We start from the raw sequence: 16738 nt of genomic DNA, 5'->3' as shown, positions 1-16738 counted from the left end.
TGTTTATGTCCAAACAAAGCAAAATGCAAAACTGTCCAGTCAGTTACATCAGCAGATGTTACACTTCTAAATTTAACACCCAACCAAAAGGAAAAAAAAACCCAAATAAAGGAGACGAATCAGCAGAGATGCAAAAGTGTACAGTGATGTAATTGGTGACAAAAGTTTTCAGCACACATAGTTTCATAGTTTATGGAATAAACTCTGTTATTCTAAAAGTGCTTTAGATTCTTTTTCAGTCTCATCCTGATCTGAGCTCCTCAGCTTCATTAGGGATGAATGAATGAATGAATGAATGAATGAATGAACCCTATCCCACCCTGCAGGTTTGAGTATGTAAATTACAATTGTGCTTTAACATAAAATCTCTTATTTATTTATTTATTTGTTTGTTTGTTTATTTAGCAGGGTCAGCACACTTTAATGAACATTTCTGTAAATGTGCCAGTATTAATAAAAAGCTATTTTTCAGCTGTTGTCCCTGGGTAAGAAGTAAAGTGTCAGCATTCATAAAATTAGAAACATTTTAAAAATTAAGGCTACACCCACACATTACATACCATTAGTTCACATATAACCTTTAAGTATTAGTACAAACACCTGCTTTCTTTTAAGGTGTCCTACATTCAAAGGGTCTATAGAAAGCTGCATGGTTATTTTATCCACAATATAGTGACAGTAATAAGCATTTCCTTTGAACAAGCCCACAATAGTACCAGTGAAAATTAAGCATTTTTTAAACAGAGTTAGGAAAATAAGTATTTATCAATAGACAGTGATAATTGTATTTTGTGCTAAACTACATGATCAATTTCTTGTCAATGCAATGAAGTAATAGATTATGATTGTTAGATGTCTTAGTGCAAGCACAAACATCTTGAAAACATCAAGTATCCAGAAGAGCTTTTATTTTCATCAGTGTCTATTTTATAGCAGTCTACCCACACATTTTATTTTTTTATTTTGTTTTATGATAGTGACTACCTATTATTCAATTTTACCCTTTCTAGGTCAAATACTAATATCAGGAAAAACTCCCCCCATGTTTTCTAACATGAGGATGAATTAATCATCTGACTGTATTATAATTTACCACATGTGTATATCGTGTCAAGATCTAGTGTTTGAGACTTTGATAGGTTAAGGTCAAAGCCACAGTCACAATTTCCTTACATAAATCACTTTATCTCCAGATTTTATGCTCATATTTCCTCAGCATTTTAACACAGACATATTCGGACCATTATCATCCAGGATGCAAATGAAAATCAGTAGTGAAACTGCAGTAATTATGTTGCTGTGGAAAATGCTCTCTGAGTGGTTTCTAGTTTTTATTTATTTTTTTATTTGAAGAGTAACGGCAACAGAAAAAAACAGCTGGTAATACTGTTCTGTCTTATAGCATATGAATACTGTGGGAATCAAAATAATGCAGTTGATGAACTCTCATTAAAGATAACAAACTTAGTCAATATAAGATGCGTTACTGATCAAATTGTACGTCACTGTGGGAAAATGTAAATGTGATCAATTTCAATCCTGAAAAACCCAAATTTTGCAAGAATCTTCTGTAAAAAAAATATTAAAGCTGCAACCGATTAATCAACTTAAATTGTTTAAAAAAAATCATTCAACCACAATTCTCTTGAATCAAAGCTTTGTTTCCTTCATTTCTCTGCTGTTAAACATTGGTTCCACTGTTGTGTTTCACACGGACGCTTATTGTGACGCACAAAGAAGCTTCATTTCAGGAAAACTGCAATAGAATATTTCCCTTCAATCAATTTGAGTCGATTAATCGAATCGTGAATATTTGCATTTGCTTCAAGCACCTAATCTATTAATCGGTTGCAGCTCTAAAAAATAACAACAGCAATGAAGACTGAGCGCCTGTCCGTTCTGTCAGTTTTTGGAAAAATACACTGACACATCCACCACCTCCCTCCACACACTCTGTAACTTTCCCCCTGCAGACTGACCGACACAGACGCTTTCATCATCCAGTTCGGCAGAGGCGTTGCGGAAGTATCCCAGTCTGCAGTGTTGGCAGTTCTGGCCCCTGGTGTTGTGTTTGCAGCTGACGCACGTGACGATGTTCAGGTAGTCGATGTAGCTGCAGCGGTTGGAGTGGCCGTAGCACTCACAGTCTGTAAGAAGAGACAGATTGAGTTTTAAAAACATGGGTTGGGATGGCATCTTTTAGGCCGTTACATCCTCATGGGATTGTTAGATGACATTACGGAGTGATCTATGACCTGCACTAACACATTATGTCTGAAAGCTACTTTACTTTTAGGCGTCAGTGAACAAATGAATGACTCCGTGTGTGTTTTATGACTTGCCTTTCTGATTCTATATTGGTTCAATAAAGACGGGTCACTCCCTCTCCATTACTACTCTCTCACTCCCAGGTTTGCTGAGTCTGCTTCACTGCACTGATTACTGATGGGAATTCCACTATCCTATGCACACACACATCTGTGTGCTCTGGCTTGTTTTTGTGTATGCTGTCATAGGCCCACGAGTCCTGGTTAATTGTGTCTGGGAATTTAATTGCATTACTGGTGTAGTTGTTGATTATAAACTCTGGAATTACAACCAAGGGAGTTTGAGGTGAATGATAGGTGTTTTCAGACTCCACCTAATACTGTGAAATAAGTCTGACCCTGCTTAACCTGATCAAGAAAAAAACATATATGCCATTTCCCTTTGCTTCAGTGTTTCCTCTTTCTTCATTTCCACACAATTACGTTCTCTTTCATGAAGCGCTGCACAATCAGAACTCTTAATTAAATTTTCTCTTTGTTATTCATGAATTATCTGAGTGGGCTTGATTGCAGGTTTCACTCTACGTACTTTTATGCTTTAATAGAGACATCTTCCCCTTTGCAAAAAGAAAAAAAAACTCCTCGAAACCAAAAGTGATGCTGTGATGATTGATGTAAGACCATCTTATAAATTTTCCACAGAGGAAAAAAAACGAAAGCCTGTTATCATTTACTGTCGACATGCATTGTGTGGAAGAGTGCGGCTAGAGGTGGAAGAGTGCGTGTTGCTCTACATTCTTTCTACGATTCTCTTGGCTGAGGCTGGTACCTAATTAAGGTTTTATTAAGCTTTAGAAGTTGGCTGCAATAGTGTGCTGCAAGGCATCACTGTCCTCTAAAGAGGCGTTTACCAGGCATGTTTATGCAAATACACATTTAAATGCACATTAAAAAGTCGGAGTTTAGCTGTTTAATCAGCCGTCACATTATTATTTTATTATTGTTTGGTTGATGATGCTAGCTGAAATATTAATGAGCTGGTTTAAAGGAAGCCAGGGAGAGGAGCAGCATAAAGTGCCTCTCTCAGCACTGAGGGAACCATGCTAGCAGTGGGGGAAGAACTGCCTAATTAAATATAAATGGCCAATTACTCCACAGACTAGGACATTGTTCCACAAATTAACGTTACGAGTCAAGATGCTGCTTTATTGGTGTTTATCAATTGTGGACTGTTAAGCGTGAAAGACGGTTATATTGAGAGAAACCGAGAGCCGGCTGCATCAAAGAGAGATGCAGTCACTGAATCTGAAAGAATAATCGGATATTTTGCTAACAAGCGTTTTTTTTTTTTTTTTCTCTCTGAAGCAGGTAAGCAGAAATGTCAGTGTTGGCAAATGTTTAATATGATTTTAAAGTGTTGATACTTACCTTGATCATTGACAAAAAAAAAAACAAACAAGCATGAGGGAGTCACAGATGCATGGAGTGGGGAAGGGGGGGAGGTGAAAAATATAAAATATGCAGTCAAAGGAGTTTTTCCACAGGTTCCTCTACTCCAGGGATGTCAAACTCATCTTAGTTCAGGGCCCACATACAACCTAATATGATATAAAGTGGTCCGGACCAGTAAAATAATATAAATAATAGGATAAGAACTTATAAATACTGTCAACTCCAAAGTTTTCTCTGTATGTTTGAATGAAAAAAGTAAAATTCCATTATGAAAATGTTTACATTTACGAACTGTACTTGAACACAACATGAGCTAATATGAACATCTTGAAAATTCTTACAAAAAGTAACTGCAGTTTTAACAATATTACGCTTTATTTATTTACACATGTGCATTATAACATACAGATCACAGTGGATCTATAAATACACAAAAAATTTACTAACAGGCAGAATATTGTTAAAATTCCACATACTTCTCTTAAGATGTTTCAGGTTGTTCATATTTGGTCAGGTTATTCACATTTGTTGTATAAAACTAGTCTGTAAATGCAAATATTTTGTGTAATTTTACTTTTCTTACATTAAAACAAAGAGAAAGAATTGCAGTTTTCATTATTTATAAGTTATTATGATAGCCTGACCCACTTCAGATTGAATTGACTTAAAGTGATTTTAACATCTGTGATTGTTAATAACTTCAGTGTAATTTTTTACATTTCACTAATTCATCCCACGGGCCAGATTGGACCCCTTGGAGGGCCAGTTTTGGCCCCCGGACCGCATGTTTGACACCTGTGCTCTACTCTTTAGTTAAATGAGATGATTTCTCAAAGCTCTGTGGTGTCTTCAGCCCACATGCGGCCCTTGTCGGTCTCTTACCTCTGAAATCATCGTATATGATCCCAAACAACTGTCTGTCCTGAGGCTCTCCGGAGATCAAAAGTTTCAGAAGCCCTTGAGGGACGAAGGAACCTTTTGTTTAAGATTTGTTTTTCCATATCACACACTCTCACAGGCATCTCCTACACTTTTTATCTGCAGCACTATACACTCACTCATCTTCTACAGTTAGAACCTATAGGAAGGATGTTTAGTACTACAGAGGGGTCATATCTAAGATGCTGCTGTTTGGGAGAAGTGTACTGGGTTTATTTCCTCTACAAGCCTCTATTCTACAGACGGGTGCTGCTTAAAAAGCTGATAAATCATCCTTTGTAAAAGCATGTACATACACCACCAACAAACTGAAACAGCATTGAAAAACTTCAGCAGAATTTATCTTACAAATACTCAAAACACACTGAAATTTTCAGTCTCATCCATTTTCTTTTAACCCGTAAAGACCCAGTGTTACTTTTGCATCAGTTCCCAGTTGGATTTTTCTCCATATTTAACATTTCTTAAGTGATTTATCACCATTTCTTATAATATTATTTTCTTAATTTTGAGTTTTTTCACTGAAAATCTGGTATTTTTCAATATTAAATTTACTAAGCGCATAGATGTTCATTGAAGCTCAGATTAACATTGATGGTTATTATATAAAAAAACAGTTTTTATTTTGTTTGTTTCTTTTTTTTTAAAGGATTATTTCCTTGAAGAATTGAATTACACCAGAAATGTGCACAAATACTAAACACATTTTTATTTGATTGGAACAGGATCTAATGCAATATCACAAAATGTTCCTGTGTTAAAACTTAAATAATGTTTTACAGACATTACAGTTTAAGATCCTAGTCAAATGTTCATATTCTATTAGTTCAAAACTAACATCAGAACATTATTTTTGTGCAATCCCAACAAAGGAAGTAACATTATTTAATAAGTGTTAAATAACAATAAATAAAATATAAACAAAAAAGAAAAACAAAAAAAAAAATCAAAAATGAACCTCTACAATATTTGCATTAGAATAAATACCTAAAAAATATTGATACAGTACTTTTTAATAGCGATACAGTATTGTGACAAAAAATATCGCGATATGTTGCAGAACCGACATTTTCTTACATCTCTAGTTATATAAGAGCATTACTGTGTCAACTTCTAAACTTGTTACGATAAACCTACGGCCACAACATTGATGTACTTACAAGTCAAAGCACATTTAAAAGCAATATTTTTCCTTTTCTGTTTTGTCGTCACTTCCTGTCTGTCTGTATGTCTCTTTGTGGTCTCTTGACCCCAGATTGCCCCTACAAGCCTGGAAAGTGAGCTAGATTGACTTAGCTGTTTATCTCAGGCTGCTTTACTAAATTAGATTATCAGACCGGCTACTGACAACAGCAGCCAAACATTTGTGAGGATCCTTTACTGATCTGATTTCCACAGAAACTTTAAAAATGATTTATTTTTATGCCTCCGCGCTGAGCTAGAGGCATTACAGACCTCAACTATAAGGACTGTCTGCTTGTCTGGGTAAAAAAAAAAAGCTTCACATGCATTGTTTTTTCTGAGGGTAGAAGTAGCTATCTTGCTTTTTTTTTTTTCTTATCTCTTCTGAAAGTTTCGCAGCATTAATCAAGCATTGACTGGGTAAAGATGATTATATCCCCAACTATTATTATGCAAAATTAGATTTAGCTCACTGAGAAACTCCAACTATATATTGTGCTACAAATTTGAGACTAAAGCAGATAAAAATGGGGTTACTTTTAGAAGTTATTTTTCATTTCTCAACAATATATGGTTTGTAGTTGCACATGAAATAACAAAGATGTGTCCAATGTTGAATTCCTCTTCCTTTTTTGTGTAGATTTTTTTTTTTATTTTTTTTTTTATCCATCCTCCTCCCAACTTCAGTCATTGTTTCAGATAAAAATATGCTGCTAGAGTAGGTTCCAAATTAAGATTTAGGTCTGCATCTTGGATTGACTGACAGGTTATCATATTATTGAAAGGATACATTTAGAAATTATTCTGCTGTTTCTGGTTAGTGGTACTTTTTTTTTTTTCTGTTGCATATTTATAGCACCACAGGCAAACTAGTGAATATTACTACTGTATATCTACAAGAACTGTAGCACCACTACATGTAAGAGATACCTTTTTTGTCATGTTTTCTTTCTCTCTCCTCCTCCTCCTCTCTTCTGTCTCCATGCCCAAATGAGGTTGTTGTATGGTGGCCGTGAAACTGATGTCCGTGGTGTTCAGACATGTGATAGACTGTGACATCGCAATCATCATTAATTAACATAACATAAGCTCAAGCATGTTATCCGCTACAACTACACTCGGTACGACATGATACCTTTCCTTCCAGAGTGGCTATAATTATGCTCCTCTGCCTCCCAGTGCCCACGAGGGGCTGTTGGTCTGTGACCGTGACTCCCATGGGGATGTTCTTCATGGGTGGGATGCGCTGTCGTACCCAATTGTAATTGAAAAATAAAACACAGGAATTAAAGTGTTTAGCTGGTCATTTTTAAAGCTTATTTTCTAACAGCTCCCTTTATTGAGACATAACTAGCATCTTCCTTATTCATTTATCCACATAGTTGTGATAGTGTTTATTACAGTGTTTTTCAACATTGTGGAATTCAAATGGGGTTGCCTGAAATTTCTAGTAATTGATAGAAATAAAAAATATATATTGAGTTGACAGAAACAATCCCAATACATAAAAGACATGACAAACTGTGAAGCTGAAACTGAAGCACTGTGGTTCTGTTTATCTGTCAAATGTTCACTGTGGTCAGTTTCAGATGCTGCAGCTCTTTCATAATTCATAGTTTGAGTTCTTGTTTGTTCAGTATTAATTGTCAGCCTTGTAAATCTAAGCTGGACTGACTGTACATATCCTGACCAAGGAAAATCAAATTCTCCCTTTGTGCAGTAATCTACGCCTGGCTTTACTACCTCCGTCCATAATAATATACATTATATAGACTAAATGTCCTATAAAATTAATGTTTATTTGCAACATAGTATACATACTAACCCTTACTTGATCAAAAACAAATTAATTTTAGCAAAAAAAAAAAATTATCTAAGTTTTTGAATGTCTGGGGTCGCCAGAAATTTGTGATGTTAAAATGGGGTCATAAGGCAAAAAAGGTTGGGAAGCGCTGGTTTATTGAGTTTTATTATTTAATTTATAGTTACATGGATGGTAGAGGGTTCTATTGTTGGTACTTACAGCTGCAACAGTAGTAGGTTAGTACTTGAACTAAGCATCCCCAGTGCAAGGAGTGATACCACAGGCCACCCCCCCACCACCACCAGAGTCATCAGTAAACCCCCCCATATCACACCATGTGCATGTGCAACCACAGTGTAAACATGTAAATAATACTTGATTTTAATTCTAATTCTCTGTATTTATATAAATACTAAATTTCTTATTTTTCTCTTTATATTTCATTTTTCACTCATTTGTATTTTTTCTAGCTGTCTTTCTCTCTGCACTTCCTTGTTGTATGTTGCTGCTGTTGACGGTGAAATTTCCCCATGTTGGGATAAATAAAGTTATATCTTATTTGGAGTATAGTATTAACAGTTATGGGTATTTGCACTAGTTACTGGTAATTACACAACAGTTCTTGCTTTTAACCTTGTAAAGCCTGAACCATTAAATCATTGACAGAAAATTCCAGTTCTTTAAAACTGGAGCCTTTATTGGTCCTTCTGAACAACCCCAAAAAAAGTTATTTCAAATATCTATTTCCATGTATGAGTTCGATAAGGTCTCAATGCTCAAATATTATTATTTTTGAACAACCAAAAACATAATATAACACAAACGTGTCTAACAAATTGGTAATTCCTTTTCAAAATTGTCAAAGTTCTGCCTCCTTCTTCATTAATGCCAGTCTTGTAGTGTCACTGGAAAGGCCTCTGGGGAACGAATTCCTTCCCCCTGATGGATTATCTGTGTATTGCATGTATCTAATTGTATACATCAGGTTTTTCAAGAAAAAAAATATCACACTGATCATGTAGAGGGCTTCAAAACTCATGTATCAAATATGATACATTTGGTGTTATAGGGTTAACAGTTATAATTCAGTTTCTTGTGCATCCATGTGTCTCCCCTTTCTCCCTCCTCCCCCAGCCTCTCTTCCTTTAACCCTCTCTTTTTAACCTGAACTGGTCAAGGCAGATGACCATCCTCCCAAAGATTCTGTTGGTGTCTGTGAGTAGGCTTAAGAGTCTAGTTCGACCAACTTTAAATGTAAAGAGTTCTAAGACAACTTTTGCTATGATGTTACGCTATATAAATAAAATCTGATAGATTTGATGTTTCTAATTGAACAAATGTGGATAAATTTATGCTGTTTTTATTGTTTTTTTTCTACCACTACATGATGGATAAAATGATACCTCCATAATGGCCCCCATGCCCAGATGAGGTTGGTGCTCTGTGGCCATGACTGTCATGTCCATGGTGCTCAGACTTGTGGGAGACTGACACAACACAGTAATTATTAACAACTCCAAAAAAGAAAAAAAAAAAAGTATGCAACCTCAACAATAAACAGTTGCAAATATGGCAGTGTAAGAAATGTTAGCCACGATAGTTAAAGAATTTAGCATAGAAAAATTCGCATTTATACTGAAATAACTAGCACTATTTGTACACTACTTGTCCAGTACTTTTCTGAGGATGAAATGTTTAATATTAATGTACAAGGACTTGTCCATAACTAAGTAGACTATAAAAGAGATACCATGTCCTCCTCCATGCTCCACCACTCCATGTGCAGATGAGGTAGTTGTTTTGTGGCCATGTGTCTGATGACCATGTTCCCCGTGTGACTTGTGTGGGACTGTTATGCCACAAAAGAAAAAGTCATTAATATGACAAGCAGTCCGAATCATCTTAGTCTAACATACTATTTAGATTCAGTAATTTATGTTCAGGATAAAGGATAAAAACTGACAACCTACTAGGATTAAAGTTAAAAGTATACCTGTATGTTCAGTTCTTCCATGGCCAGAGGAGACTGTGTGGTGGCCACCAGTTTCATGTCCATGACCATGACCATGTCCTCGATCATGTCCTTGGTCATGTCCATGTCCTTGGTCATGTCCATGTCCATGTCCTTGGTCATGTCCTTTTCCATGTCCTTGGTCATGTCCTTTTCCATGTCCTTGGTCATGTCCTTTTCCATGTCCTTGGTCATGTCCATGTCCATGTCCTTGGTCATGTCCATGTCCATGTCCTTGGTCATGTCCTTTTCCATGTCCTTGGTCATGTCCATGTCCTTGGTCATGTCCATGTCCTTGGTCATGTCCTTGTCCATGTCCTTGTCTATGTCCTTGGTCATGTCCATGTCCTTGGTCATGTCCATGTCCTTGGTCATGTCCATGTCCGTGTCCTAGGTCATGTCCGTGTCCTTGGTCATGTCCCTTTCCATGTCCTTGGTCATGTCCATGTCCGTGTCCTTGGTCCTGTCCGTGTCCTTGGTCATGTCCATGTCCTTGGTCATGTCCCTTTCCATGTCCTTGGTCATGTCCATGTCCTTGATCATGTCCTTGTCCATGTCCTTGGTCATGTCCTTGTCCATGTCCTTTTCCATGTCCTTGATCATGTCCTTGTCCATGTCCTTGATCATGTCCGTGTCCATGTCCTTGATCATGTCCGTGTCCATGTCCTTGATCATGTCCGTGTCCATGTCCTTGGTCATGTCCTTTTCCATGTCCTTGGTCATGTCCATGTCCTTGACCATGTCCTTGTCCATGTCCTTGGTCATGTCCATGTCCTTGACCATGTCCATGTGATACTGTCATATGACAAACGTTATTATTGAAACAAGCAAGACATTCCATAAGCAGTTTTCTTAGTAACCTAAGCAATAATAAAACAAGCTTTATACATTAGTTTTTTGTTTTCATGGATTGATTTTAACAGGCTACAACTGCTATGACAAGTTGTAGATACAGTAACTACATCTCAGGCAGGACACATGCATCAGATTTGATCATTCATTACAGGACAACTGACACACATTTGACTTTTCCGGTGTCTCTGAGTGATGCTCTGGATCAGTCTGAACAAGTCTGACAGAGATGATCCCTGACATCACAAAACGCCTCTAGCAAACACTGAGAATGGCAACTTTTGAATGAACAAGTATATATGAACTGAAGATGCACTGGTACAACTTTTCCCAGGCTGTTAGTATTTTCTGATCCTGAGTACCGATTTGATACCAGAGTTTATTTAATAAGCAACTATAGGCATGTTCGGTGTAGTTAGTGATGATCTAAACTTGTCCCATCTCCACAAAAATGCAATTGCCTTTGCATCGTTGCATGCCCGCCATCTGATATTACTGAACTGGAAGGGGAAGAACCCTCCTGCCTATGTTCATTGGATTAGAGAGGTGATGTTGGGATTGGACCTGGAAAAAATTAGGTATACAGTCTGCGGGTTGGAGGATAAATGTGATAGAACCTGGTCACAGTTTATAATTCATATCAAGAACCTGCCTTTTTCCTGATTCCTTGTTTTTATTTAATGCATTTTTCTTTCTTCCTCACTCTTCTACTGCCATCCTAGTCTTCTCAGTGCCCACAGTCTGACTGCTAAGACTTTTTTTTTTCCTTATGCAAGAGGTCCAGAATGTTGGTGATATGACCGAAATGATCCACATAAATTGGTTTGAGTCTTTTTTTTTTTTTTTTTTTTGGTGTTCTGTTTATCTGTGCGTTTATATGGATGTATTTGTGGAGATGCCACCTGGATGGGGGGAGGGGAAGCAAGTTCAACAATTGCATAAGATATGCCTTAAAGATGTAATTGTAATGGAAAAATGATTAAGTTGTTAATAAGCAACTATAACTAAATCGGATGTTGTGCCTGTCTGAGCAACAACTAGAAATGTACAAAAACATAACTACAACTGAACTACTACTAAAACTACTGCTAAAACAAGATGCCCTTACTTGCAGGTCTGTGAGCGTGCTGTCCATGCTCTGAAGACGTTGTTGTTTTGTGGCCATGAGTCTCATGCATATGAACATCAGATGTGTGGTGGACTGACAGAGTACAACTGTTAGTAATAGAATAGTGCATCCATGTGAATCTACAGAGCTATTACTACCACTACACAACAGAGGTACCTGTCTTTTCTTTGTGGCCATGCTCTTCACTTTCATGTCCGTGCCCAGATGTTGCTGTTTTGTGGCCATGACTGGTATGCCCATGGTGCTCAGACATGTGGGGGACTGACACACCACAGTCAGTAAAAAAAAAACAAAAACACTCTACTGTAAACTACAGAAAGCTACAAAACATGTCTTATTTTTCATATAAAATATAAACCTCTGTGCTCTGACTCGTGCCCGTGCCCAGATGAACTTGTAGTTCTGTGGCCGTGAGTCTCATGTCCATGAATGTCAGGTTTGTGGAGGGCTGACAGCGCAGTAAAGAAAACAAAACAATTGTTTACGCTGCAAAAATCTAAATCTTACCAAGTGTATTTTTTCTCATTTCTAGTCAAAATTTGCTACAAACAAAAAGTCAGGGATATTTTTAATTTTTGGGCAATTTTTTTTCAGTTGGCATTCTTACACAGCGCTTTTTACTTTTTTGTGTGTGAATTGAATTGATACACATTTTTTTTAATGACCAGATATAGTTTTATTTACAATCGACAAAAATGACAAAAAAAAAGACAAAAAAAAAAAGAAATATCCTCAACTTTTTGTGTGTAGTGTATCTCATCACACTTAAAATAAGACGTAGTCATCTAAAGAGTAATTTTTCAGTGAGATATAAGAACTTATTTTTCGACAATAGATCTTGAAAATCTTATTTCAAGATAATTCCAAGATAATTTTCACTTTTTCCATTGGCTGATTTTTTTTTTTTTTTGCTTCAATTGAGCAAAAAAAAAATTGAATTAAGACTGAAACACTGTACTGAACACTTAAATTAAAAAAAAAAAGGGACCACGATGGACTGAACAGGATGAAACAGAAAACCAAATTCGAGTTTTTTTATTTTGCTTAATTCAAGCAAAAAAATCTGCCAATGGAACAAGTGAAAATTATCTTGGTAAGATTTTTTTTAAAACAATAATTGACAGATTTTTTTGTTTGAATTCAGCAAAAAACATCTTGAATTTTGTTTTCTGTTGTTTCATCCTGTTCAGTCCATCATGGTCACTTTTTTATTTCATCATTCAGTACAGTGTTTCAGTCTTAATTCAACATTTTTTTTTGCTATAATTCAAGCATTTAAAAAAAAAAAAAAATCTGTCAATGGAACAAGTGAAAATTATCTTGGTAAGATTTCTTGAAATAAGATTTTCAAGATCTATTGTCTAAAAAAAAGTTCTTATATCTCACTGAAAAGTGACTCTTTCTGTGATTATGTCTTATTTTAAGTGTGATGAGATATTTTGACTAGAAATGAGAAAAATACACTTGGTAAGACTTTGATTTTTGCAGTGTTCTAGGTTTAACTCATTAAAATGTATAAGTGTATGGGCAAACTACAGTACAAAGCGACAAAACATTGCCAGATTTTCATATAATATATACCTTTATGTTCGTCCTCCCTTTCATGCCCGTGCACAGATGAAATAGTGGTTTTATGGCCGTGAGTCTCATGCGTATGTTCCTCAGGCTTGTGGAGAACTGACACACAACAGCGTCCTCATTAACATTACAAGCTAAAACTCAGATGAATCCCCACATTTTCAAGGTTTCAGTTTTCTCTGCACCATTTTTCACTCTAAGTTACTACAATTAACTAGTGCTAGAAGCTGATCTTGTCTATACTACAGCTGTAACTATGGTATCTATAGTAGAACCTGGCAGTACGAATGCACCAGTGTACGAGTAATTAGCATTTTTGTCTTCAAATACGAGCAAAAATCTGCAGTTTGAGTGAGCTTCATACTAGTCAGCACTGAGCTTGCATGTGCTCCTCCCAACAGGAACCACCTCCACTCGCTCTGGTCACGTGTTCATCTCATTGAGGCAACACTGTGAGAGGAAAGGCCAGAAATTCTACCTAATGTTTTAATGGAAAGATATTTTCCTTCCAAACAATAATCCTCCTCCTCCCCACATTATCTTCCTGTACAGATAGTCTCATCTTTGAGGTAAATAAGTTAATAAAACCAGTGTATTTCTCCTTTATTTATGTTTTTATAATTGTTACTTTCTAATTGCACTTTTTCTGTTTTAAAAACCCTTAAGAAAGAATTTTAGGGTAGTTTTTGGTATGGAGCTGATTAATTACATTTCACTTAATTTTGATAGAGAAAATTGTTTTGTAAAATGGATAACTCGCAAATCAAACTCAGTCATGGAGCAAATTAAACTCATACTGCGAGGTTCTAATGCTGCGTTCCAGGCAACCCTTAACTCATGTTTTTCCAACCTTCTACCGGTGAAAATGCACTGGAATGGCAGTCAAACCTGTGACTTCCCACCCATGAGTAAATCGATGTACTCCCAGTTCCGAGCTCTGACATCACATAGCCCGTGAAACAACAATGGCAGCCTCCATGGATGCGGTGTTTATGGAGATTGTTTATTAAAACAAAGTATTGCTCTGACATTATTTATCTGCAAATGTTCTGCATAATCAGCAGCTACTCTAGCATTAGCTAGTTTTCAATCCATTGAGTGCAAGAATAAATTAATACCAAATATGTATCCAAATATACAAATAACACAACATAAAAGGTATAACAGTTTCTCTTGCCTTATGCGCCGTTTTTCCTCCTCTGTTTCTCTCAAATAAGCAAAGAGCAAACACCTCTGGGATAGAAATGATTGTAAATGAACATAACGTACGGTCCACCATGCTGGTTTGTTTACATCTAACTATCACAATTCCTTGCCCTCAAACAGTTTCGTGTGACTTGCCTGGAAAGTTACAAAGTTGTGAGTCATGGTTTGAAGTCGTGACTTACGGGCTCAAAAACCGGCCTGGAACGCAGCGTAATGTACTTCTAAACATACTGCAATAGGTGTAAAACTACATGTAAAAACATACCGTGTCCGTCATGGTTTCTGTTTCTATGCTCATCCTCTTTGTTTTCCTCCCCGTGTGCAGAAGAAGCTGGGGTGTGATGACCATGTACGTCATGTTTGTGAAAACCTGACACACCACAATTACAGTTAATGTAACAAACCACGTAAGTGATTGATGACCATGTTTAGGTGTTGATTTGAAAAGTTAAGTGAAGGGAAACTTCAACTGATGCATAGTAGCACACAGAGCTGCAGTGAATCTATATTTTTTTAAACGATAGATAGATAGATAGATAGATAGATAGATAGATAGATAGATAGATAGATAGATAGATAGATAGATAGATAGATAGATAGATAGATAGATAGATAGATAGATAGATAGATAGATAGATAACTTTATTTTAATCAAATCTTATTGTCCACAATAATCACAATCTGACTTTTTCACCAAATCACTCAGCCCCTACTAATAAATAATTCTATTTAGACCTGTTGGAGTTTTATCCATGTGAATACCTGTCTCTTCAGGTTTTGTGTGTCCGTGCACATTCTCCCCATGTGCAGATGTGGGTGTCATATGGCCGTGACTGTTATGTCCATGATCCAGAGACCCATGGGAAACTGACAAACCACAATCATAATTAACATAATAAAAAGAAGTAAAATGATTGACACTTTACTATTATTTCAGTGGTTATGCATTAATGTGTATTTTCAGGTTTACTGTAACTTAGGAATTAGACTAATGTAGCTCAGAATGAACTTAATATTCCCTTAACAAAAAATGGACAAAAACAATGCAGACTCTGAAAATGGTCTTTGAGGGTTTATGCCATAGCCTCCTGAGACCCAGCAATGCATTTTTGTCCTCTGTAGTGGACAAGAATGTCATAGCTTTACTTAAAAAAGAAAAAGAAGGCCACTGTAAAGGACATTATATTAAAAAAAAAAAAAAAAAAGTAAAAATGTATTTGAAAAACCTGCTGCATCATGCTGTTTCTAATTAAGATTATTATCTAATGTAAAATGACAAACATGTTTACTTGCTGGGTCTCAGGAGGATAGAAGATGGCAGCAAGTATTCAGATGGGTGAAATCTGCAACTTCACCAATAGTCGTCACAAAATGTTACTCACTCTTTAAGGCGAAAGTTTATTATGTAAATTAGTGCCACTAATAATATATTTAACTATGCTAGTAGAATTGAATGACTATGGATACCTGTGTGTTCAGATTTTCCGTGTCCATGCCCATCCACTGCATGTACATTTGTGGCTGTTGTTTTGTGTCCGTGACTGTGATGTCCATGATCCACAGATGAGTGGGAAACTGACAAACCATAATTATAGAGATAGAACTAAAACTTTGACAGTGATGAATTTTTGCTAACTGTAGTTTTCAGTGGCCAGTAGGGGTGCAACAGTACAGGTATCCCACGGTTTGGTCCGTACCTCAGTTTTTGGGCCACGGTTTTGGTACGTGTTTTGTGTGTAAAGAGAACAGGCTTTTTTCTCCCAAAATTATATTTTTTATTTTGCTTGTTAGCAAAAACTAAATTTTACAGCAGGAACAAATTATATCGCTGTACTGACAGGATAGAAAATAACATTTTCTATCCTGAACAATAGAACCCTTTCTTATTACTGGACTAGTTGTATACAGTTGGATAAAACAGGCACATGCACACATAGGGCCCAAAGGGAGCTTTTTTTAAAATAACTAAATGCCTATTCTGCATAGGGATGTAAAAGAAAACGGCAGTATGAAAACGCCACAGTTATCTACCGTATGCATTTCCTTGTAATAGCGTGTTATGGTATATGTGTGCCAGAGTCCTGCACCAGGTCAGATACCTGCGGGAACTTAAAAGTGAGTTACTGTGTAGACAATGTGTTTAATCACGGGTCGGGCCACAGGTGTAATGTACGCGGGTACAGGTGGGTGCCCATGTTGGAAAAGTGGTGGACTCATGCAGGACAAGGTTACAATAGTTTTGGATTTTTCATTATAGTTTAGTTTTATTTAGTTTTGACTTTTTTTTTTCTCTAATTCAGTTAGTTTTAATTCGTTTT

At 36.4% G+C, this 16738-nt stretch overlaps 1 protein-coding gene across 1 annotated transcript in view; it reads right to left on the bottom strand.

Annotated features, from left to right (window-relative positions):
* The window catches only part of ntng2b (netrin g2b), a 107715-nt gene that overhangs the window by 7448 nt on the left and 83529 nt on the right, over positions 1-16738 (bottom strand). Inside the window, exons 28-42 of the mRNA XM_030150494.1 lie at positions 15888-15995; positions 15183-15287; positions 14686-14790; positions 13218-13313; positions 11995-12084; positions 11793-11897; positions 11616-11708; positions 9827-10450; positions 9638-9766; positions 9395-9493; positions 9048-9131; positions 6976-7086; positions 6771-6890; positions 4602-4676; positions 1980-2147 (exon numbers count right to left, since the gene is read on the bottom strand). Coding sequence (XP_030006354.1) covers positions 1980-2147; positions 4602-4676; positions 6771-6890; positions 6976-7086; positions 9048-9131; positions 9395-9493; positions 9638-9766; positions 9827-10450; positions 11616-11708; positions 11793-11897; positions 11995-12084; positions 13218-13313; positions 14686-14790; positions 15183-15287; positions 15888-15995 — 2112 coding nt within the window. The remainder of the gene's footprint in view (positions 1-1979; positions 2148-4601; positions 4677-6770; positions 6891-6975; positions 7087-9047; positions 9132-9394; positions 9494-9637; positions 9767-9826; positions 10451-11615; positions 11709-11792; positions 11898-11994; positions 12085-13217; positions 13314-14685; positions 14791-15182; positions 15288-15887; positions 15996-16738) is intronic.

The sequence above is a fragment of the Sphaeramia orbicularis genome, chromosome 12, assembly GCF_902148855.1.
Source record: "Sphaeramia orbicularis chromosome 12, fSphaOr1.1, whole genome shotgun sequence".
Taxonomy (NCBI): Eukaryota; Metazoa; Chordata; class Actinopteri; order Kurtiformes; family Apogonidae; genus Sphaeramia; species Sphaeramia orbicularis.
This window is presented reverse-complemented; position numbering and strand designations above follow the sequence as displayed.